Genomic DNA, 23,493 nt, shown 5'->3' with positions numbered 1-23,493 from the left:
TGCCAGAGCTACAGAAACACCAGATCCGAGCCACATCTGAGATCTGCACCACAGCTCACAGCAACGCTGGGTCCTTAACCGGCTGAGTGAGGCCAGGGATCAAACCCACAACCTCATGGTTCCTAATCGGATTCATTAACCACTGAGCCACAACAGGAATTCCTGTTTTCTTTTTGAAGGTCTCATCTGTTCTGTTTATCTTTATGTAGCTAATTCCCAAATTACCATTTCCAATCTAAAAATTAAAATGCAAAAGTATAAAATAACGTTATTCTTTTTTGTTGTTGTTGTCTTTTTAGGACCATACCATGGCATATAGAAGTTCCTGGGCTAGGGGCTGAATCAGAGCTACAGGTGCTGGCCTACACCACAGCCACAGCAACGCTGGATCCAAGCTGCATCTGCGACCTACACCACAGCTCATGGCAACGCTGGGTCCTTAACACACTGAGCGAGGCCAGGGATGAAAGCCGAGTCCTCATGGATACTGGTCAGATTTGTTACTGCTGAGCCACAAGGGAACTCCAAATAATATGATTCTAATTGCCAAAAATGTCTGTTCTAAGTGCTTTACATATGTTTGTCTCATTTGATTCTTATAGTGATCTGTTTACTTCATCATTTCTAGGTTATTGGTAAGAAAACAAAAAGAGAGATTAAAATAACTTGTACAGTGTCCTGTAGCTAGTAAATAGTGGAGTTAATGGCTTCAGACTTAGGCTTTCTGACTACAGACTCAAGCTTGAAACAGTCTTTATTTCAATTGATTGTTAGTTTTAATTGGTTGTTAGATGTTTCTGTAAACTCAGATGTCCCTTGTAATTTCAAACTCACAAATATCACACACCAAATGCGTAGTGTTCCCACTTAGATAGCTTCTTCTCCTAATTGCCCTATTTTTCAGGAGCAAAACTGTTAAATCATTATTAACAAGTTCTATAGACTCTTCCTTCAAATCTATTCTTAAGCTGGAGTTCCCGTCGTGGCGCAGTGGTTAACAAATCCAACTAGGTTGCGAGTTTGATCCCTGGCCTTGCTCAGTTGGTTAAGGATCCGGCGTTGCCGTGAGCTGTGGTGTAGGTTGCAGATGCAGCTTGGATCCCATGTTGTTGTGGCTCTGGTGTAGGCCGATGGCTACAGCTCCGATTCGACCCCTAGCCCGGGAACTTACATATGCCGAGGGATTGGCCCTAGAAAAGGCAAAAAGGCAAATATATATATATATATATATATATATATATATATATATATTCTTATGCTAATGTCCTTGGTTCAGACTCCTATTAGGTTATGTCTGGAACATGGAAAGATGGTTCTGCACTCTTTAGTCTTTCTACTGCTTAAAAACCTTCCTTGGCTCCACATTACTTATTAGGCTGTAGACATTTCTACACTTTGTCATCAGTCTACCTTTCTCTTTTTTAGGCTGTTTTTGGAATGACATTTCCTTGCTTCATGCTGTTAAAATCTCTGCCTTGAATATTTCACTTGTGGTACCTGACATATTTGAATTCTAATCCTATTTCTGTTATTAATTAGGTGTGAGATTGTTGGCAGGAGAGAAGAATAGGCATGCCTTTAAAAATAGCATGTATGTGGTGTTCCTGTTGTGGCTCAGTGGGTTAAGAGCCCGACATAGTGTCTGTGAGGATGCAGGTTTGATCCCTGGCTTCACTCAGTAGGTTAAGAATCTGGCGTTGCCGAAAGATGCAGTGTAGGTTGCAAATGTAGCTCAGATCTGGTGTTGTTGTGGCTGTGGTGTAGGCCAGCAGCTGAAGCTCAGATTTGACCCCTAGCCGGGGAACTTTCATATGCCAAGTGCAGCTCTAAAAAGGAAAAATGTATGTGACTTAATGCATAGGCTTTGTAAAAACTGTTTTAACTTCTCCAATTTTTTTTTGTCTTTTGTTTTTTTTAGGGCCGCATCTGTGGAATATGGAGGTTCCCAGGCTAAGGGTGGAATCTGAGTAACCCACTGAGCAAGGCCAGGGATCAAACCCACATCCTCATGGATACTAGTCAGGTTCATTAACCACTGAGCCACACTGGGAACTCCCTCCAACTTTTTTATGCACTTAATAATTCTTACTCATATTTCAGATAAGTAAAATTGCTACATCATGGACTTGGAAAATAGACTTGTGGCTGCCTGATGGGAGAGGGAGGGAGTAGGAGGGATTGGGAGCTTGGGGTCATCAGACACAACTTAGAATAGATTTACAAGGAGATCCTGCTGAGTAGCATTGAGAACTATGTCTAGATACTCATATTGCAACAGAACAAAGTGTGGGGGAAAAAATGTATACATGTAAGGATAACTTGATCCCCTTGCTGTACAGTGGGAAAAAAAATAAATAAAAAAAAGTACCTAGTATATATTTAACAATAAATGAATGATTCTTACTTTGGATAAGGGCTACTGGTGTGTTGAATAGTAATAGTAAATATTAAAAAGACAAAATCCAAAAGCTTGATAATCAGTTAAACACTTTGCATAATAACAAGAGTTATGCAAAAGCTAGTTATACATGTTAACTGTAGGAAATTTGGAAATTACAGAAAACCGTTAACCTGTTATCCCACTACAGAGAAAACCTTTGTTGACATTTTAGAGTGTTTTATATCAGTCCTTCCCCTACTCCACCCCCAACACCCGCCCCAAACCCAAAGTTGAATTATTAACAAATTGATTCTTTCTGGAAATGCTGATTGTGTTTGTAAGAAAAATCATGGCTTAGGAGTCAAAGTCATCAGGAATACTGCATTAATATTAAACAGCAGACTTGTCTAAGTGTTTTCTTAATTGCATCAAACAGTAGTGTTATATTTAGTCAAAAATCTTCACAGATTGTTTTGCTCAAGGGAACATTAGTACTTCAGTTTGCACATTACCATTAGTCTGTTTGGTTTGCTTTTCAGTGATGTCATAGTAATGAGATCAGAAAGTGAGTACAGAACTACCTCTACAGAAAATATTGCTTGGTTTTATTTTGGTATTTGTATTCCATATCCAGGAGATAGCTTCAAATACAAATTTAAATACTGTATAGTGCCAAAATGAATCAAGTGCTCTACATGGTATCTGTGTTTAAGTAAAAAAAAAAAAAAGGAGTTCCCGTCATGGCGCAGTGGTTAACGAATCCGACTAGGAACCATGAGGTTGCGGGTTCGGTCCCTGCCCTTGCTCAGTGGGTTAATGATCCGGCGGTGCCATGAACTGTGGTGTAGGTTGCAGACGCGGCTCGGATCCCGCATTGCTGTGGCTCTGGCATAGGCTGGCGGCTACAGCTCTGATTCGACCCCTAGCCTGGGAACCTCCATATGCCGCGGGAGCGGCCCTAAGAAATAGCAAAAAGACAAAAAAAAAAAAAAGATTGTACTCTTTCTAGAAGTAAAGATTTCTGGTTAAGATGGCATAGTAAGTTTTGCTGCAAACTCATAGTAATCATAAAAAAATAAGCAACCCCAGAAAGTATATCTTGGCTAGATAATAAGATAAGCATTGACCAGAAACAAAATAGAAGGACAAAGTGGTGAGTGAGACGGAAAGGAATGTCCTGAGCTCTCAGTATAGAAGTATATGCTGGCTTCTGAGAGTTTGATTTCTGCAGGTTGGTAGAAATTAAACGTGTTTCAGAGTTCCCTGGTGACTCAGCGTTTTAAGGAACCAGTGTTGTCACTGCTGTGGGGTGGGTTCTTCGATGCCTAGCCTGGGAACTTCTGCATGTCACGAGGGTGGCAAAAAAATAAAAGTGTTTTACATACAATGTTACTTCAACACCCTGAGTAGGTCAATAGTATTTCAAGTGTCACTATATCAGGGGCCCTAAAATATCAGTAGAAGACACTGCGGAAGTAGAAACCCTGAATGTGAAGTGGAGACAACTGTGTATAATCACTGGATAAAGAGGGGTAACCAGAGAGAGGAATAAGGAGAAAAGATTTTGTACTCACAATAAACTTACAAAGTTCAACCAACGAAATCAATATTTGGAACTTGAATTTACTCCAAATGAAAAGTCTAAGAATTCTGTATATTTAGGGTGACAAAGAGAAAAATTATGGAATGCTATCCATTAAAAAGGACACAAATGATGAGACTATTAAGTACAACCAGTTAGAAACTTTGGAAATTGAAGAAGTCACTGGATTTAAAAACAACAGAACAAAACAATAGCTGGGATAAACTCTAGACTGGACAGAACTGCAAGAGAATTTATAAATTTGAAGATTGTACTGAGGGACTTATCTAAAATATAGGACAGAAAAACAGACATAAAAAATGAGCCAATGCAGTTCCCATCGTGGCTCAGTGGAAATGAATCTGACTAGCATCCGAGAGGACACAGTTTTGACTCCTGGCCTTGCTCAGTGGGTTAAGGATCTGGCGTTGCCGTGAGGTTGCAGACGTGGCTTGGATCCCACGTTGCTGTGGCTGTGGCGTAGGCCAGCAGCTACAGCTCTGATTCAACCCCTAGCCTGGGAACCTTCATGTGCCTCAGGTGTGGCTCTGAAAAAACAAAAAACAAAAAACCCCCGAAAAACAAAACAGAGCCATTAAGACATACAAAGAATAACACCTAATAAAAGATATAGATAAAAAGAAATTATAGCTGAAAAGAAATATTTGAAGAGATTACAGCTTAGAATTTTTAAGAACTGAAGGAAGATGTGAACCTCCAGAGTGAAAATACAGTCTACTTAAACATATCTTAGAGAACCTAAGAATATAACAGATAGCAACTCTTTTTAAAGGAGTTTTCTTATGGCACAGCAGGTTAAGGGTTTGGCATTGTCACACAGTGGCTTGGGTTGCTGTTGTGGTGCAGGTTCAATTCCTGGCCCAGAACTTCCACCTGCCATGGGTGTGGCCAAACCACCCAAACTTCTTTTTTTAAAAAAAGATTCAGAGAATCTGACTAGGAACCATGAGGTGCGGGTTCAATCCCTGTCCTCACTCAGTGAATTAAGGATCCCGAGTTGCTATGGCTCTGGTGTAGGCTGGCAGCTGTACCTCTGATTTGACCCCTAACCTGGGAACCTCCTTATGCCGCGAGTGTGGCCCTAAGAAAGCAAAAATAAATAAATAAATAAATAAATAATAAATATAAATAAAATAAATAAAATAAATAAAGATTCAGAGAGACATAGGAAGCTTACTTATAAAGGCGGGACAATAAAATCCCATACTTCTCGTTGACTACCATAGATAACCTAAGATATAGGGATTCTTTTTTTTTTTTTTTTTTACTCAAATGAATTTATCACATCTGTAGTTGTATAATGATCATAACAATCTGATTTCACAGGATTTCCATCCCACATCCCAAGCACATCCCCCTATCCCCCAGATGTAGGGATTCTATCTTCAAAGAGTTAAGGAACACTAAGGCATGTTATATAATAGAAACAACAAAACAGATACATATATAACAGTATCTATAGAACTTAAAGACAAAGGGCTTTTTGGTTTTTTAATTTAATTTTTATTTTATATTGGAGTATAGTTGATTTAAAATGTTGTGTTAGCTTGAGGTGTATAGCAAAGTGATTCAATTATACATATATCCATTCTTTTTCAGATTCTTTTCCTATACAGATTATAGAATATTAAGTAGAGTTCCCTGTGCTATATTGTAAGTCCTTATTGATTATCTATTTTATATATAGTAGTATATATATGTTTATTCCAAACTCCTAATTTATCCCTCCCCTCCATCTTTCCTCTCTGGTAATGATAAGTTTGTTTTCAAAGTCTCTGAGTCTGTTTCTGTTTTGTAAATAAGTTCATTTGTATCATTTTTTTATTAGATTCCACATATATGATATCATGATTTGTCTGTCTCTGAATTTACCTCATTTAATATAATAATCTCTAAGTCCATCCATGTTGCTGCAAAGGAGTTTTTCATTATTTCATTCTTTTTTATGGTTGAGTAATATTCCGTTATATATATGTACCACACTTCATCCATTCTTCTATCAATGGACAATTAGGTTGCTTCCATGTTGGCTTTTGTAAATAGTGCTGCAGTGAACATTGGGTTGCCTGTATCTTTTTGAATTATGGTTTCCTCCAGATATATGCCTAGGAGGGGGATTGCTGGATAATATAATAGCTCTATTTTTGTTTTTTAAGGAACTTGCATACTGTTTTCTGTGGTGGTTGCACCAGCTTACATTCCTACCAACAGTGTAGGAGGGTTCCCTTTTCTCCACACCCCCTCCAGCATTTATTGTTTGTAAACTTTTTGGTAGTGGCCATTTTGACTAGTATGAGGTGGTACCTCATTGTAGTTTTGATTTGTATTTCTCTAATAATTAGTGATGTTGAGCATCTTTTGTGTTTTTTGGCCATCTCTCTGTCTTCTTTGGAGAAATATCTATGTAGATCATCTGCCCATTTTTTGATTGGATTGTTAATTTTTTTGGTATTGAACTGCATGAGGTGTTTGTGTATTTTGGAGATTAATCCCTTAGTTGCTTCATTTGCAAAGATTTTCTCCAATTCTGTGGGTTGCCTTTTTTTCTTAAAAAAAAAAAAAAAGGTTTCTTTTGCTGTGCAAAAGCTTCAAAGCATAATTAGGTCCCATTTGTTTATTTTTGTTTGTTTTCATTACTGTAGAAAGTGGATTAAAAAAGATATTGCTAAAAAAAAAAATCTGGAGTTCCCATCATGGCTCAGTGGTTAACGATTCTGACTAGGAACCATAAGGTTGTGGGTTCGATCCCTGGCCTTGCTTAGTGGGTTAAGGACCTGGTGTTGTTTTGAGCTGTGGTGTAGATAACAGACATGGCTTGGATCTGGCTTTACTATGGCTGGGGCATAGGCCAACAGCTACAGCTCCAATTAGACCCCTAGCATGGGAACCTCTATATGCCACAGGTGCAGCCCTGGAAAAGACAGAAAAAAAAAATGTATATGTATATACATATATAGCTGCAATTTATGTCAAAGTGTGTTCTGTCTATGTTTTCCTCTGAGAGTTTTATGATATGTAGCCTTACATTTGGGTGTTAAATACATTTTGACTTTATTTTTTATGTATGGTATTAGGATTTTTAAGATTTTTTTTGCTTTTTTTTTCTTTGCTTGTAGGGCACCACACACAGCATATGAAGTTCCCAGGCTAGGAGTCAAATGGGAGCTACAGCTACTGGCCATAGCCACAGCAACACGAGATCTGAGCCACATCTGCAACCTACACCACAGCTCATGACAATGCAGGATCCCTGACCTACTGACTGAGGCCAGGGATTGAACTCGCATCCTCATGGATACTAGTCAGACTCATTTCTGCTGTGCCAAAATAGAAACTCCCTAGATTTTCTCTTTATATTTGTTTTTTTTCTTTTCTTTTTTTTTCTTTTTCTTTTTCAGCTGGCCCCACATCACATGGGAGTTCCCTGTCCAGCAACTGAATATGAGCCAGAGCTGCAGCTATGCCACAGCTGCAGCAATGCTGGATCCTTAACAACTGTACTGGGCCAGGATTGAACCAGCATCTCCACAGAGACAAGCCAGATCATTAACCCACTACACCACAGCATGAACTCCTCTCTTTCTCTTTGGATTTAAGTAGTTTGTCTATGATGTGCCTATTTGTGGTTTCCCTTGTGTTTATCAATCTATAAATTCATGTCATTTACAAAATTTAGGATGTTTTCTTCAAATAATTTTTCTGCCCATTCTATCCTTCCTCTCCTGGGTCTTTTTTCTCTTCTTCTTCTCTCTTTCAGATTAGGTAATTTCTGTTGCTTCATCTTGAACTTAACTTCCTATATCTCTCATCTTCAGTTTGTTTTTAAGCCTATCAAGTCAGTTTTTAATTGCATTTGTTGAACTTTGCAGCTTGAAATTTTCTCTTGTTTTCTTTTGATATTTTCTCCCTATTCATGTATTATGCACATATCCTACTTTGACTCTAGTACGCATTTATAATATCTGGTCTAAAGTACTTGCCTGATAATTACAATATCTGAGAAATCTTTGAAGTCTGCTTTTATTGACTGCTTTTTTTCATGGAGTATAGATAGTCACATATTTCCTATTTCTTTGCATATCTAGTGTTTTTTGGTTGGATACTTGGCTTTTTAAATGATGGATTTTAGGGACTGTGAATACCACTTTGCTTCTCTGAAGAATTTTTATTCCTGAAGGCAGTTAACTTGGCTGAACTCAAATTTCAGGTTGTCTCCTCTGTAGTGGTAGCAGTTGAAATCTTTCCTTCAGTGTCCAACTGCTGATTTTCTGCAAGGAGCAATGGGTCCCCCTCCCTTACCTTGAGATTAGTTTTAGTGAACGGCACAGGTCTTGGGAGGTCTTTTGTACAGATTCTGGGGGTCATCTCCTATTTGGCTCCCCCTTCCTGAATTTCTGGTAGTTCCGGAGCCTTGAGCTCTGCCATCTGATATCTCAAGCCAGTAAGACTTGGCTTTCTACCCACCCTACCCTCAGTGGCAAGCAGATTTAGCAGTGTCCTCTGTCAAAAAAGCACAAATGTGCAAATCTCACCTTTTGCAGATTTACCCTCAGCCACTGTCCTCCACTTGTCGGGGAATGTGTGTCCCTGCAGGCAGGATAGACTCCAGAGAGGAAAGGGGGGCTAAGTTTATTGCTCTCAAATCCAATCAGATAAATTACTATTTCTCCCCATGAAGGAGCTAGTGAGGGAGTGGAGAGAGGCCAGGAGTACAGTGTGGGAGCTACATCAGCATGGAAGTCAAGGTAGGGAAGACATATTCTCTTCTGAAACTCCCAAGGATTTTTTCCCTTAACCGAATGCACCTAAGCCTGCGTCAGTTTAACGGAATAGATCAGCAGTTTAACATACAGTTGAACTGACCCTCATGCTGATAACAATCTTACGGGGTAGAACTAATTGAAAACCATCAAAAGCAGATAGAAATTTGAGGGAAAACTTGGTAGTTTATCTTTCCCCTCCAGACTGTGTGTCAGATAGTATAATGCTCACATTAAAGTCATTCCCCTCTGTACCAAGATTAAATTCCCTGTTTTATACCCCAAATTATATGCAACTAAGTTATCAGCATAGCACATGAGAGGTTCTGCAGTTAAATGATGACGAATCTGTGTTGCCCAGGAATCCAGAGGGTAGCCAAGGAAACATACAGTGAAATTGTGGAAGAGTGCCGCCTGTGGACTTTACATTTTATCTTTGTTCTGTACAATGCCTTTTATTTAAACCTACTTTATCTGGTATTAATGTGGCGGTTATCCCTTCTTTCATCTTATTTGTACTGTATTTACCTGATATAACTTAACCCATAATTCTTTCTCTATCTTTTTGTTTTAGGTGGATCCCAAATAGCGTATAGTTAGATATAGTAATGTTTTTAAAATGTGAGAGTCTGTATTTAGGAGGAAGTTTGCATTTACCATACTAAATAGTATATTTGTTCTTATTCTGTCATCTTAGTTTACTCTGCTTGTTATGTTGTCTTCCTCCTGTTTTTCCAGCCTTCTTTTACTTTTGCTAGTTTTTCTTACTCTCTTGTTTTGTTTCTAATAATTTAGAAATTAGATATCCTATTTTTATTTCATTAGTAATTACTTCAAAATAAAAAGCAAGTGAACCTCTATTTCTTTCCCAACATTAAGAATATATTAGTTATCTATTGATTCCCCTGGAAATGGTGAATGAGTCGCATACTTTAGTACTCACTTTGTTCCTAATAATTTAGGCTTTTTAAATTGTTGTTATTTTTTATATCTCCTAAAAGAACACTTTTCACATTTGCATTTCCTACATGTAGTCATGCTAACCATGTTAAGAACAGTTACTTAGGAGTTCCCGTCGTGGCGCAGTGGTTAACGAATCCGACTAGGAATGATGAGGTCACGGGTTCGATCCTTGCCCTTGCTCAGTGGGTTAAGGATCCGGCGTTGCCATGAGCTGTGGTGTAGGTTGCAGACGCGGCTTGGATCCCGCGTTGCTGTGGCTCTGGCTTAGGCTGGTGGCTACGGCTCCGATTCGACCCCTAGCCTGGGAACCTCCATATGCCTCGAGAGCGGCCCAAGAAAATGGCAAAAAGACAAAAAAAAAAATTTACTTAGACATTAATTTTAAGTTTACCAAAGCTTACAATTTCTCTATTTCTTTTACCACATATCTCCCCTCTACCTAAGATCTTTGTTTTTGTTTATTTAATGGATACTAAAGTAGTTCTTTATGTTATTTCTAAAGAAGTATATATATTTGAATCTTTGCATATCTGAGGATATTTATTAAATGTGTATTCTTCTAAAATAGCAGTTAATCCATAGGAAGTTTTCCTAAGGAAAGGATAATGGGATGTAAAGATGTGTATGCAAGTGCATTTTTCAGTATTATCACAAAAGCAAAATTTAGAAACCAATAAATGTCTACAAATACGCATTGGTCAAATAAAATAGAATTATTTCTAGCTGTTATTCCAAAATCAAAACAGTTTTATCACCTTCGTTACCTAACTGAAATTAATATAAGTATCATTAATCTTTTTGCCTGTTACTTGTACAAGTTGTAATTAAAGCATAAATTTAGACCATACAAAGTCAACATTAACATGTTTATCTGTTAATATTCTATTTAGTATCTTTTTCAGTTTTCAATTAGATTAAATATGGGCTAAATAGATACTTATTATTGAAAAGGTTTTTAAAGAAATTTAATTTTAGTCTATTCCTTGTAGTCACTCCATGGATTCCTTTGGTCAACCCAGACCAGAAGATAACCAGTCAGTAGTCAGCAAAATGCAAAAGAAGTACTGGAAAACCAGACAGGTCTTTATCAGAGCAACAGGAAAAAAGGAGGATGAGCACGTGGTGGCTTCTGATGCTGAACTGGATGCTAAACTTGAGGTAAATTTCAGGATCCTGTGTACTACATATAACTTGTTTTTATTTCTATTATTAAGGGATAGAGTTAAAGTATTTCATAATGCATTTTTGGCTCTGTTTTTCATTTTAAATAAAAGAAATAATTATCATGAAGTAACTTTAAACCTTATATGTGTGTTTTGCTTTTAAGTAATTAGGCTAATTAGAAAAGGGTCTCATGTATATTAATGAAAAGGTTTAGATTTTTAAAAACAGATTTGCCAATTCCAGGTACATATACTAATTTAAATTTTACAAATGTTTCCAGGTAGGGGCTCTGTTATGCTGGGAATATAATCATTTGCTGGGATTCTTCAAAATATAAGTCTAATTAAGTGTCTTTATTAAGTAATTTCATCCTACAAAAAAATAAAGTTTTGTCATTGCTATAACAAATATGAAAATGGAATTATTTCTATTTAACAAGCTTTTACTATTTGTGTTGAAAGTATTCTTAAGATTTAATGATGTGGAAAAAATGAAGGGACTTTTTTGTAAGTAATACATTTTAGCATTAAGGGAACTTGTCACTGTTTCCACATATATTCCCACAGAAGTAGATTTTTTGTGTTGTTGCATGTCATTTGTAATCTGTGGGTAACATATTTTATATTCAGTTTTATCCTTGTCCACTAGACAAATATTTGGAATTAACCAAGAACTTTCTTTCATATTTGAACTGTTTTTTAAAAATGATAAATAATAAAATAGTTTTCATTTCAAGTACTCATAAAAGTCAAGTATATATACTTAAATTATCATGTTGTACACCTTAAGTATATTTCAATTTTATTTGTCAAATTATACCTCACTAAAGCTGAAATAAGTATTTTTATTGTAAAAATACAAAGCAATAGTATGTAAATCTTTCAAGAACCCATGGGGAAAAAATCAGCCATAATCACATCCATAATAGAACTATAATTTTTATATTTTTTTCTGGTCTCCTTCCATATGGATTTAAAATCGCTTTTTATATTGCCAAATCCATACACCAAATGCAGTCCAAACATACTTAAACCTATATGGAAAATTGATGTTTGGTCCTCCATTTAGATTTTAGTGTCTGTTATCAGTCTTCCTTTGGCCTGATCAAATGTCAAAATAATAGCAAACCTGCATCAGAGATAGAACATTCAGGCTTAATGGTGATATGAGAAATTCATTTGATAAAAGAGGTTAGGACATTGCCATGGTCTTTTTGAACCAAAGTCTCAATAGCAATTCTTCAGCATAGGACTTTGTGAGTCTTCTTTAGGCTGCACCCTAAAACCTATGCTGCTTGTTTCTCCAGGAAAATCTAAATGTATAGATATGTATGAAGAGTTACCTCATGTGCACGATGTGTCCTGATCTCAAATTTTCATGTGCTTGCTTTGAAATGGGAGTCTATTGGACATTTTATTTTTTTGGTTAGGTTTTAGCCCCAATGGTAATGAAGGGATTAATATTCATGGAAAATTCTAAACAAAAATAGTCAAAAAGTAACTTATTTTTGATGTTTTAATGCACTGTTTAATTTTTACACACAACTGACCTGTTTTTCTTAGACCAATACTGGAGAAAAGCCAAGCTCCAAGTCAGTTAACATTTTCCAAGGCTATCTACAATTTTTTCATCTATAGTAGGCGGTGTTTGATGTAGTTTATATTAGAGTTACCTTTTTGCTATTTAGTTTGGAGCTGAGGGGAGGACAAACTCCACATTATAAATTTTTATTAGCTCCATGTATTTATCACCATTTTTTTCAACCCTCATCAGGGAAATCAAAATGTGCTTTTTATGTCAGAAATAAAACCCAAACTGAATATCAGTCAAGAAATATAGGCATAATACTTATAAGAAAGTGCTTTGCTTTTGAAGTGTTTTTTTATATTTCATATTTGTTTATGACTCTTTAAATTGTCCTAATAAAATTTATATTTCAAAGGTCTTTCATTCCATTCAAGAGACATGCACTGAACTTCTGAAGATAATTGAGAAATATCAGCTAAGACTCAATGGTATGAAATCAGATATCTATCCAACAATTCCCCATAAAATGAATATTCACTTGCATTTTGAAAATGAAAGATTTAATGTAAAAATAGTATTTTATTGAACTATTTTGTGAGAAGTTTCTTATGACAAAAGTAAGTATTTACAGTGACCTATGCCTAAACTTCCAGTGTCCTCAGTTTAACAAATCCTCTGACACAGATTCATTTTGTTGAGTTTTGTTTTCCTTCCCAGAGTCTTGTTTTGTTTTGTTTTGTTTTGTTTTAGGGCCACATCCAAGGCATCTGGAAGTTCCCAGGCTCATGGTCAAATTGGAACTGCAGCTACCAGCCTACACCATAGCCACATAAACGCCAAATCTGAGCCTTGTCTGCTATCTACAACATGGCTCATGGCAACGCTGGATCCTTAACCCACTGAGGGAGGCCAGGGAGGGAACCCACGTCCTTATGGATGCTAGTTGGGCTCATTACCGCTGGGCCACAATGGGAACTCCTATTCCCTCCTTCTTGAGACACTCTTCCTTTGGCTTCCAGGCATCATACGTCCCTGGATTTCTTTTTAATGGTCATTCCCTCTCGGTATCCTGCCATTGCTGAAATCTCCTTTCTTCTTCTTCTTTTTTTTTTTTAATTCAATGAATTTTATTATATTCATAGTTGTTCAACATCATCACAACCTAATTTTACAACATTTTCATCCCAAACCCTTAACCTGTCTTCTTTGGTAACCATAAGTTTTTTGAAGCTTGTGACTCTGTTTCTGTTCTGCAAATAAATTCATTGTATCCTTTTTTTTAGATTCCACATGTAAGTGATAGCAGATGATGTTGGTGTCTGACTAACTTCACTTAGCATGGTAATTTCTAGGTCCATCCATGTTGCTGCAAATGCCATTATTTCATTCCTTTTTATGACTGAGTAATATTCCATCGTGTATATGTACCATATCTTCTTTATCCACTCCTCTGTTGATGGGCATTTCAGTTGCTTCCATGTCTTGGCTATTGCATATAGTGCTGCAATGAACATTGGGGTACATGCATCTTTTCGAGTCATGGTTTTCTCTGGATAGAAGCCCAGGAGTGGAATTGCTGGGTCATATAGTAATTCTATTTTTAGTTTTTTGAGGAATCTCCATTATGTTTTCCATAGTAGTTGCAACAAAACTTACATTCCCACTGACAGTGTAATAGGGTTCCCTTTTTTCCACACCCTCTCTAGCATTTTTTGTTTGTAGACTTTTTTGATGATGGCCATTCTGCGTGGTATAAGGTACCTCATAGTAGTTTGGATTTGCATTTCTCTAGTAATTAGTGATATTGAATATCTTTTTATGTGTTTTTTGGCCATCTATATGTCTTCTTTAGAGAATTGTCTGTCTAGATCTTGTTTTTTTGGTTGGGTTTTTTTGTTGTTGTTGTTGTTGTTATTGAGCTGCAGGAGGTGTTTATGTATTTTGGAGATTGTTCCTTTGTCTGTTGCTTTGTTTGCAAATAATTCCTCCCATTTTGTGGGTTATTTTTTCGTTTTGTTTAGGGTTTCCTTTTCTGTGTAAAAACTTAAGTTTAATTAAGTCCCATTTGTTTATTTTTGTTTTTATTGTCATTTCTCTAGGAGGTGTATCAGAGAAGATATTGCTGTGATTTATGTCAGAGAGTGTTTGGCCTATGTTTTCCTCTAAGAGTTTTATAGTATCCTGTCTTACAGTTAGGTCTTTAATCCATTTTGAGTTTATTTTTGTGTATGGTGGTAGGAAGTGTTCTAATTTCATTCTTTTACATGTAGCTGTCCAGTTTTCCCAGCACCACTTATTGAAGGGGCTATCTTTTCTCTATTATATATTCTTGCCTCCTTTGTCATAGATTAGTTGACCATAGATGCTCTGGGTTTTCTGTCCTGTTTCACTGACCTATATTTTTGTTTTTGCGCCAGTACCATTCCATTTTGATGACTGCAGTTTTTGTAGTATAGTCTGAAGTCAGGGAGCCTGATTCCTCCAGCTCCATTTCTCATTCTCAGTATGGCTTTGTCTATTCTGGGTCTTTCATGCTTCCAAACTAACTTTAAGATATTTTGTTTTAGTTCTGTGAAAAATGTCATTGGTAATTTGATAGGGATTGCATTGAAGCTGTGTATTGCCTTGGGTAGTATAGTCATTTTGATAATATTGACTCTTCCAGTCCAAGAGCATGCTAAATCTTTCCATCTGTTTGTGTCGTCTTTGATTTCTTTCATCAGCGTCTTATAGTTTTCAGAATACACGTTTTTTTGTCTCTTTAGGTAGGTTTATTCCTAAGTATTTTATTCTTTTTGATGTGATGATAAATGGGATTGTTTCCCTAATTTCTCTTTCTGATCTTTCATTGTCAGTATATAGAAATGCAGGCAATTTTTGTGTATTAATTTTATATCCTGTGACTTTGCCAAATTCATGGATGAGCTCTAACAGTTTTCTGGTAGCTTTTAGGATTTTCTAGGTATAGTATCATGTCATCTGCAAACAGTGATAGTTTTACTTCTTCCTTTCCAATTTGGATTCCTTTTATTATTTTTTCTTCTCTTATTGTCATGGCTAGGACTCCCAAATCTGTGGTGAATAGAAGTGGTGAGAGTAGACATCCTTGTCTTGTTCCTGATCTTAGTGGGAATTCTTTCAACCTTTCATCATTGAGAATGATGTGGTTTTGTCATAATATGGCCTTTATTATGTTGAGGTAGGTTCCCTCTATGCTCACTTTCTAGAGGGTTTTTATAAAAATGGGTGTTGGATTTTGTCAAAAGCTGTTTCTGCATCGTTTAAGAGGATCATATAGTTTTTGTTCACTTTGTTTTTCGTTTGTTTTGTCTTTTTTTTTAGGGCCACACCTCTGGGATTTGGAGGTGTCAGGCTAGGGGTCAAATCAGAGCTGTAGCCACTGGCCTGCACCACAGCCACAGCAAGGCAGCATCCAAGCTGAGTCTGCGGCTTACACCACAGCTCATAGCAATGCCAGATCCTAACCCACTGAGGGAGGCCAGGTATTGAACCTGCGTCCTCATGGATGCTAGTCAGATTGGTTTCTGCTGAGCCACGACAGGAACTTCTCTTCTGTAGTTTGTTAATATGGTGATTGATTTGCAGATATTGAAAACTCCTTGCATCTCTGTGTTAAATCCCACTTGATCATTGTGTACAATCCTTTTAATGTATTGTTGGATTCGGTTTGCTAGTATTTTGTTGAGGATTTTTGCATTTATGCTCATCATTCAGTGAAATTGGCCTGTAATTTTCATTTTTTGTGGTATCTTTGTCTGGTTTTGGTATCAGGGTGATGGTGGCCTCATAGAATGAGTTTGGGAGTATTCGTTCTTCTACAATTTTTTGGAATAGTTTCGGAAGGATAGGTGTTAGCTCTTCTCTAAATTTTTGGTAGCATTTGCCTGTGAAGCCATCTGGCCCTGGACTTTTGTTTGTTGGAAGTTTTTTAATCACAGTTTCAATTTCAGTACATGTGATTGGTCTGTTCATCTTTTCTATTTCATCTTGGTTTTAGTCTTGGAAGATTGTACTTTTCTAAGAACGTGTCCATTTTTCTAGGTTGTCCATTTTATTGGCATATTGCTTGGAGTAGTCTCTTATGATCCTTTGTATTTCTGTGATGTCCATTGTAACATCTCCTTTTTCATTTCTAATTTTATTCATTTAAGTTCTCTCTCTTTTCTTCTTGATGAGTCTGGCTAAGGGTTTATCAATTTTGTTGATCTTTTCAAAGAACCAGATTTTAGTTTCATTGACATTTTCTATGGTCTTCTTTACTTTTTTTTTTTTTTTTTTTTTTTTTTTGCTTTTTAGGACTGTACCTGTGGCATATGGAGGATCCCAGGCTAGGGGTCAAATCAGAGCTACAGCTGCCGGCCTACATCACAACCACAGCAACACAGGATCTGAGCCACATTGGCAACCTACACCACAGCTCACAGCAATGCCAGACCCCTGAGCAAGGTTAGGGATTGAACCCACAACCTCATGCTTTGTAGTTGGATTTGTTTCCACTGTTTCACACTGGCAACTCCTGATCTTTTCTATGGTTTTTTTGGTTTGTTTGTTTCTATTTAATTTATTTCTGCTCTGACCTTTACAATTTCATTCCTTCTGCTAACTTTGGGTTTTGTCTATTCTTCTTCCTCTTGTTGCTTTAGGTTATTTATTTGAGATTTTTCTTGTTTCCTGAAACAATTGCTATAAACTTCCCTCTTAGAACTTCTTTTTCTGCATCCCATAGATTTTGAATTATTATGTCTTTATTGTCATTTTCTTCTAGGTATTTTTTAATTTCCTCTTTGACTTCTTCAGTGATCCCGTGGTTGTTTAGTAGTGTGTTGCTTAGTGACCACGTGTTTGTGTGTTTTGCAGTTTTTTTCTTGTTGATTTTTAGTCTATATTGTTATAGTTGGAAAAGATGCTTGATAGGATTTCAATTTTCTTAAATTTACTGAGGCCTGATTTGTGGCCCAGAATGTGCTCTCTCCTACAGAATATTCCATATGCACTTGAGAAAATTGTGTATTCTTCTGCTTTTGGATGGAATGTTTTATAAATATCTATTAAGTCCTTCTGGTCTAATGCATCATTTAAGGCCTATGTTTCCTTGTTGATATTCTGTCTGGATGATCTGTCCATTGCTTTAAGTATGGTGTTAAAGTCCCCTGCTATTATTGTGTTATCGTTGATTTCTCCTTTTAAGACTGTTAGCAGTTGCTTTATATATTGGGGTGATCCTATGTTGGGTGCATATATATTTACAATTGTTGCATCTTCTTCTTGGATTGATCCTTGGATCATTATGTAATGTCCTTCTTTGTCTCTTATAGCATTCTTTATTTTAAGGTCTGTTTTGCCAGATTATAAGTATTGCTACTCCAGCTTTCTTTTGATTTCCATTTGCATGGAATATTTTCTTCCATCCTCTCATTTCAATTTGTGTATGTCCCTAGAACTGAAGTGGATATCTTTTTTTTATGATTCCTCATTTATTAATTTTATCATCTATACATTCTTTCTTTAATGATTTTTATTTTTTCCATTACAGTTGGTTTACCGTGTTCTGTCAATTTCTACTGTACAACAAAGTGACCCAGTCACAATATACATTCTTTTTCTCACTTTATCCTCCACTGTGTTCCACCATAAGTGACTAGATATAATTCCCTGTGCTGTACAGCAGTATATCATTGCTTATCCACTCCAAATTAAGTGGGTCTCTTGAAGACAGCATATATATGGGTTTTGTTTTTGTATCCATCCATCCAGTCTGTGTCTTTTGGTTGGGGCATTTAGTCCATTTACATTTAATGTAATTATTGATATGTATGTTCTTATTGATATTTTGTTAATTACCTTGGATTTTATTTATTTATTTATTTATTTAGTTAGTTAGTTATTAGTCTTTTTTTCTTCCCTTCTCTTGTGGTTTGTGGTTTGATAATTATCTTTGGTGTTGTGTTTGGGTTGCTTTTTCTTTTTTCTGTGTGTATCTACTGTAGAGTTTTGGTTTACAGTTACCATAAAGTTCTGATATATGAGTCTATATATATACAGGGTTGTTTTAAGTTGCTGGCCTCGTAATTGCAAACGCGTCTCCAGTGTTCTTCATTCATACCCCCCTCCTCTCATAATTTCTGGTTTTGGTAGCATATATGTGTGTGGATAATTTTCTACCTTTACTATATATATGTATGCCTTTACTGGTGAGCCTTGTCATTTGTAATATTTTTGTCCCTAGTTGTGGCTTTTTTTTCCATGTAGAGAAGTTCCTTTAGTATTTCTTTTAAAACTAGTTTAGTGGTGCTGGATTCCCTTAATTTTCTGCTTATCTGTGAAACTTTTGATTTCTCCTTCAAATCTGAATGGGAGTCTTGCTGAGTAGATTAATTTTGGTTGGAGGTTTTTTTCCTTTCAACACTTCTGGATTTGAGTGAGTGATTCCTTTACCATGTTAGGGAAGTTTTCAGCTATTATCTCTTCAAATATTTCCTCTGACCTTTCTCTCTCTCTCTTCTCCTTCTGACACCCTATAATGCAGATGTTGGTATGTTTAAAGTTGTCCCTGAGGTCTCTCAGACTGTCTTCATTTCTTTTCAATATTTTGTCTTTTTTCTATTCCATGTCAAGTGATTTCTACCAGTCTGTCCTCCAGCTCACTTATTTGTTCTTCTGCCTCTGTAATCTGCTGTTTGTTCCTTCTGGTGAAATTTTTATTTTGGTTATTGTATTTTGCATCTCTGCTTGCTTAACCTTTAAATATTCTATTTCTTTTTCAGTGTCTCTTATATTTATCAATCTTTGCCTCCAATATATTTCCAAGATCTTGAATCATATTTACTATCATTAGTCTAAAGTCTTTTTCATGGAGGTTGGTAATCTCTAGATCACTTAGCTGTTTTTTGTTTTTTGATTTGTTTTTCTTTTTCCTTATCTGAGTCATTATTCTCTGCCTTTTCATTTTGTATAGATTGTTGGTGTGGTCTCCTCTTTGCAGGCAGTAGGGTTGTAGCCTCTCTTGCTTCTTATGCTTGCCGCCTTGTGGCTGAAGTGATACCAGGGCTTCTTGCAGCCTTCCTGATAGGAGGGACTGGTGCCCGCCCACTGGACGTTGAAGCTGATTATTTTCCCTCTGGTGGGTAGGGCTTTGTCTCTGGGTGTGATTAGAGATGGCTGTGTGTGGGGGGAGGTCTTTAGGCAGCCTGTTTGCTGATGGGTGGGACTGCGTTCCCATCTGAATTGTTGTTTGGCCTGGGGCTTCTCAGCCCTGATGGGTGGGACCAGATTTTTACAAAATGGCCACCTCCCAGGGTGTTCACATGGATGGTTATTCCCTAGACCTTTGCCTCCAACGTCCTTCCCCCACAACATGCCACAGTCACCCTCTGTTTTTACAGATCCTCCAAGAACCTCAGGGAGGTCTGACCCATGTTCCTATGGAGTCTGCTTTGCCCTGGGGCCCAGTGCACATGAAAGCCTGTGTTCACCTTTCAAGCCTGAAATCTCCTTCTCCCTCAGTCCTGGGGAGCTCCTGTGCACAAGCTCTGCTGGTCCTCAATGCCAAACGCACCAGGGGCTCCTCCTCCCAATGCCAAATCCCCCAGACATGGGAACCTGACATGGGCCTCAGAACTCTCATTCTTGTGGGTAAACTTTTGTGATAGTTACTCTCCAGTCTGTGGGCCGCCCACCAGGTGGTTGTGGGGTTATTTATATCGTGTAATCACCCCTTCTATAGCCTCAATGTAGCTTCCTCTTTGTCTTTTGGTGTAGGATGTATCTTTTGGTAGTTTCCAGTCTATTTTGTTGGTGGTTGTCTAGCACTTGGTTGTAATTTTGTTGTTTTCATGACAGAAGTTGAGCTCCAGTCCTTCTATTCTGCCATCTTAATGCCATCTGGAATCTCCTTTCTTCTGGACCTCTTCTGGTTGGAACTCAATCTTTGGATCTCTTCTCCTGCCTTAATTAGAGTGCCCTGCTGGACATGGCTACCTCTCTTGTCCTGGTTACTTCGATTATCTCATCTTCTAAAACTCCTCTTAAACCATAGTAATCTCCTTCACTGTAGGCATATCTGCATAGTAGGCTCCCAACCTTCTTTAGGTATTTGGTCAAAGGTCAACCTTTTTAGTGAGTCCCTGACCCCCATCTCTGAACTGAAGAGCCCTTTTTCATAGCTCTCTGCCTACTTAGCAATAGCACATAACAGTATTCAATGTTCTGTATATTTTATCTTTTATTTTTCTTACCACCACTAGAATATGCTCTCCTTAAGAACAGGAATTTGTTTATTTCTGTGTCTTCATAGCCTAGAAGCAACATTTAGAGTGTAGTCCATGCTCAGTACACATTTGCTCAAATGAATGATTTTCTTGTATAGCCATGTAATTTAGTCTCAAAGTTTACAATCAAAAGTCATATATTGTGTCCCATTAAAGCAAGAAATCCATTATAAATGTGATAATTTTTTGAGTTCCTTACATGTTTGAGACTGTGCTTTTCCCATGGAAATAGTTGGAGAAACAACTTTTTGGATAAAATAAGAGACAAATAATAGTATGTAATTGAGTTCAAGATAGTGATACAGACATACCTCCGAATTCTTTAGGAGTGAAATATAGCTGTACTAGAGTGATTGGTAAAGGCAGCTTCATAATGGCAATTAAGGTAAAACTTAAAGGATTTAAAGAAGTTGAATATGTGGGGGGAAAAGGGATTTGGAATCAAGGGAATAAATTTAAAGAGTGAAAATAGTCTGTGTGACAGAAGAGTTTGTAAATGGGACTAATAGGGTGATAAGAGATCAAAGGCTCAAGTCAGACTGATGAGGACCTTAAATATTTTACCAAGCAGTAGAAAACCATCACAAGCACTGGACCAAGGGAGGCCTGTAATAGAAACGGCAATGTAGAGGAACACTGCCAAGTTTGTGTATCTTGCATTTTGTCCTGTAATCACCAGATCTTTTAGCGTGCTGGTGGAGCATTTCAGGTTAAGAAAGAGATATGCATAAATAGATTTCGTCATGTACTTTCTCTTCAAGATTGCATATAGATGTTCAATTTCTTGAAGACTATTTGATTAATACCTCTTCTGTTGAGACTAATGTCAGACAACTCTAGTAGATTCATCCAGCTATATAAACCTTTATGAGAATCACTTGACTGGGGGGGGAGAACGCACATAGGAATAAGGTCTCTGTGGTTTGGGGCAGCAAGTCCCAACACAGAATCAGCACAGACTTAGCTTCATCTCCTCCGTTTCCGCATTGATAAGGATAAGGCTCAATGACTATTCATGTTCGGTTGATATAGGGTTTTTGCTTTTTGGGTTTCTTTTTTTTCTTTTTTTGGCAGCCCCATGCATATAGAGTTCCCAGGCCAGGGATCAGACTCAAGCCACAGTTGTGTCCTAAGCCATAGGTGCTGCAATGCTGGATCCTTAACCCACTGTGCCAGGCTGGAGATCAAATCTGCATCCCAGTGCTCCCAAGACGCTGCCGATCCCCTTGTGCCACAGTGGGAACTCCTCAATTGGTATTTGATAGTGAGGTAATCCAAGTTCTCAGAGAGCTTTCTGAATCATAATCTACCAATTAATATCTTTTTCTAGTAGATTTCATTAAGGTATATTTTATGAAGTTCTAATTAAAAGGAAATGTCGGGGGGGGATGTGCTTGGGTTATGGGATGGAAATCCTGTGAAATTGGATTGTTACGATCATTATATACCTACAGATATGATAAATTCATTTGAGTAATAAAAATAAATAAATAAAGACTAGGAGATAGAAATTGGGTGAGAGGGAGCAAAACTTAAAGGAAAACTCACTCCTCCACTATTTGGTAAGTGGGATATTCAGTCTGCTTCACACAGTCCTTCAAAGTCTTCTCTTAGTTTGTGTGTCTGTGGGTCTAGTGGGGTAAGGATTGGGGTGGAATGGGTGACTTTTTTTAGTTAATGGTCTGATTTTGCAAGATAATCATAATTTTCAAATATTTTGAATTATATTTTCAATAAATCTGCTTATACTAAAAAAAAGGAAGTGTGTATAATCCATAAATCTCTGAAGTAATCAGAATATTAAATTAATGAGTCCTCAAATCTAATCCACTCATGATCAGGTTAGTTCATAAAACAGCACTTGGTTTTTTTTCTTTGTTTGTTTAGAAGATTCCACATTTTCTTTAATTCCATGTCATTCTTTGGCAATATTTTATAAATTTAATCCTTTTTTAAAATTAAAGTATAGTTGATTTACAGTGTTGTGCCAATTTCTGCTGTACAGCAGAGTGACCCAGTCATACACATATATATTCATTTTCTCATATCATCCTCCATCATGTTCTATCCCAAGAAATTGGACACAGTTCCCTGTGCTGTACAGTAGGACCTTATCATTTGTCCATTCAAAATGTAATAGTTTGCATCAAATAACCCCAAATCCCTCATCCATCCCACTCCTCCCCTCCTCCCCCTTGGCAACCATTGTTCTCCATGTCTGTGGATCTGCATCTATTCTGTAGATAGGTTCACTTTTACTGAACCTATCTATTCTGTAGATAGGTTCAGTTTTACTGAAGATGATAATATAGAGTGTGTAGGCACCTCTCCCCTAAGATCATTGAGTTCTCCTGGGCCTCCCTTGTAGACACAACAGGGAAGACCAGTGACAAGTGAGTGAGAAAGCCTGAGTTCTGCTGCCTCAGAGGTACTGAAAGGGACTTCCTTTTCAGTTTTTAATTTCAGTTGTTCCATCAGTAAACTGGGCTGAAATCAGGCCTGACCCTTGTCATGTTTTTCACCTCAAGCTTAGTTTGGACACTCTATGGGCTCCCCTTACCTTCTTGTCTCATTGTGGATTAGAGGGGTATTTTCCACTTGATCAGTGCTTATAAAACTTTGTGGCAAAGGACCATTTTCTCTTTTGTGTTTTACTTTCAATCTGTTGTAAACTGACACTTGAAAATACAATAAAAATGAATTTTTAGAAAAACAAAATTAAAGAAGACATGCAGAATACAAGCACACACTTTTTTTTATTAGATTCAACAAATATATGTCAGTTAAATTGGCAAAAGTTTCTAAATA

At 37.1% G+C, this 23,493-nt stretch overlaps 1 protein-coding gene across 1 annotated transcript in view; it reads left to right on the top strand.

The window, feature by feature from the left end:
- ICA1L (islet cell autoantigen 1 like) overlaps positions 1-23,493 on the top strand; it is an 87,734-nt gene that overhangs the window by 18,400 nt on the left and 45,841 nt on the right. The window contains exons 2-3 of the mRNA XM_047773266.1: positions 10,696-10,864; positions 12,813-12,885. Of these exons, the coding sequence (XP_047629222.1) occupies positions 10,703-10,864; positions 12,813-12,885 (235 nt within the window). The 5' untranslated portion in view covers positions 10,696-10,702. The remainder of the gene's footprint in view (positions 1-10,695; positions 10,865-12,812; positions 12,886-23,493) is intronic.

This window comes from Phacochoerus africanus, chromosome 3 (assembly GCF_016906955.1).
Source record: "Phacochoerus africanus isolate WHEZ1 chromosome 3, ROS_Pafr_v1, whole genome shotgun sequence".
NCBI classification, from domain to species: domain Eukaryota; kingdom Metazoa; phylum Chordata; class Mammalia; order Artiodactyla; family Suidae; genus Phacochoerus; species Phacochoerus africanus.
This window is presented reverse-complemented; position numbering and strand designations above follow the sequence as displayed.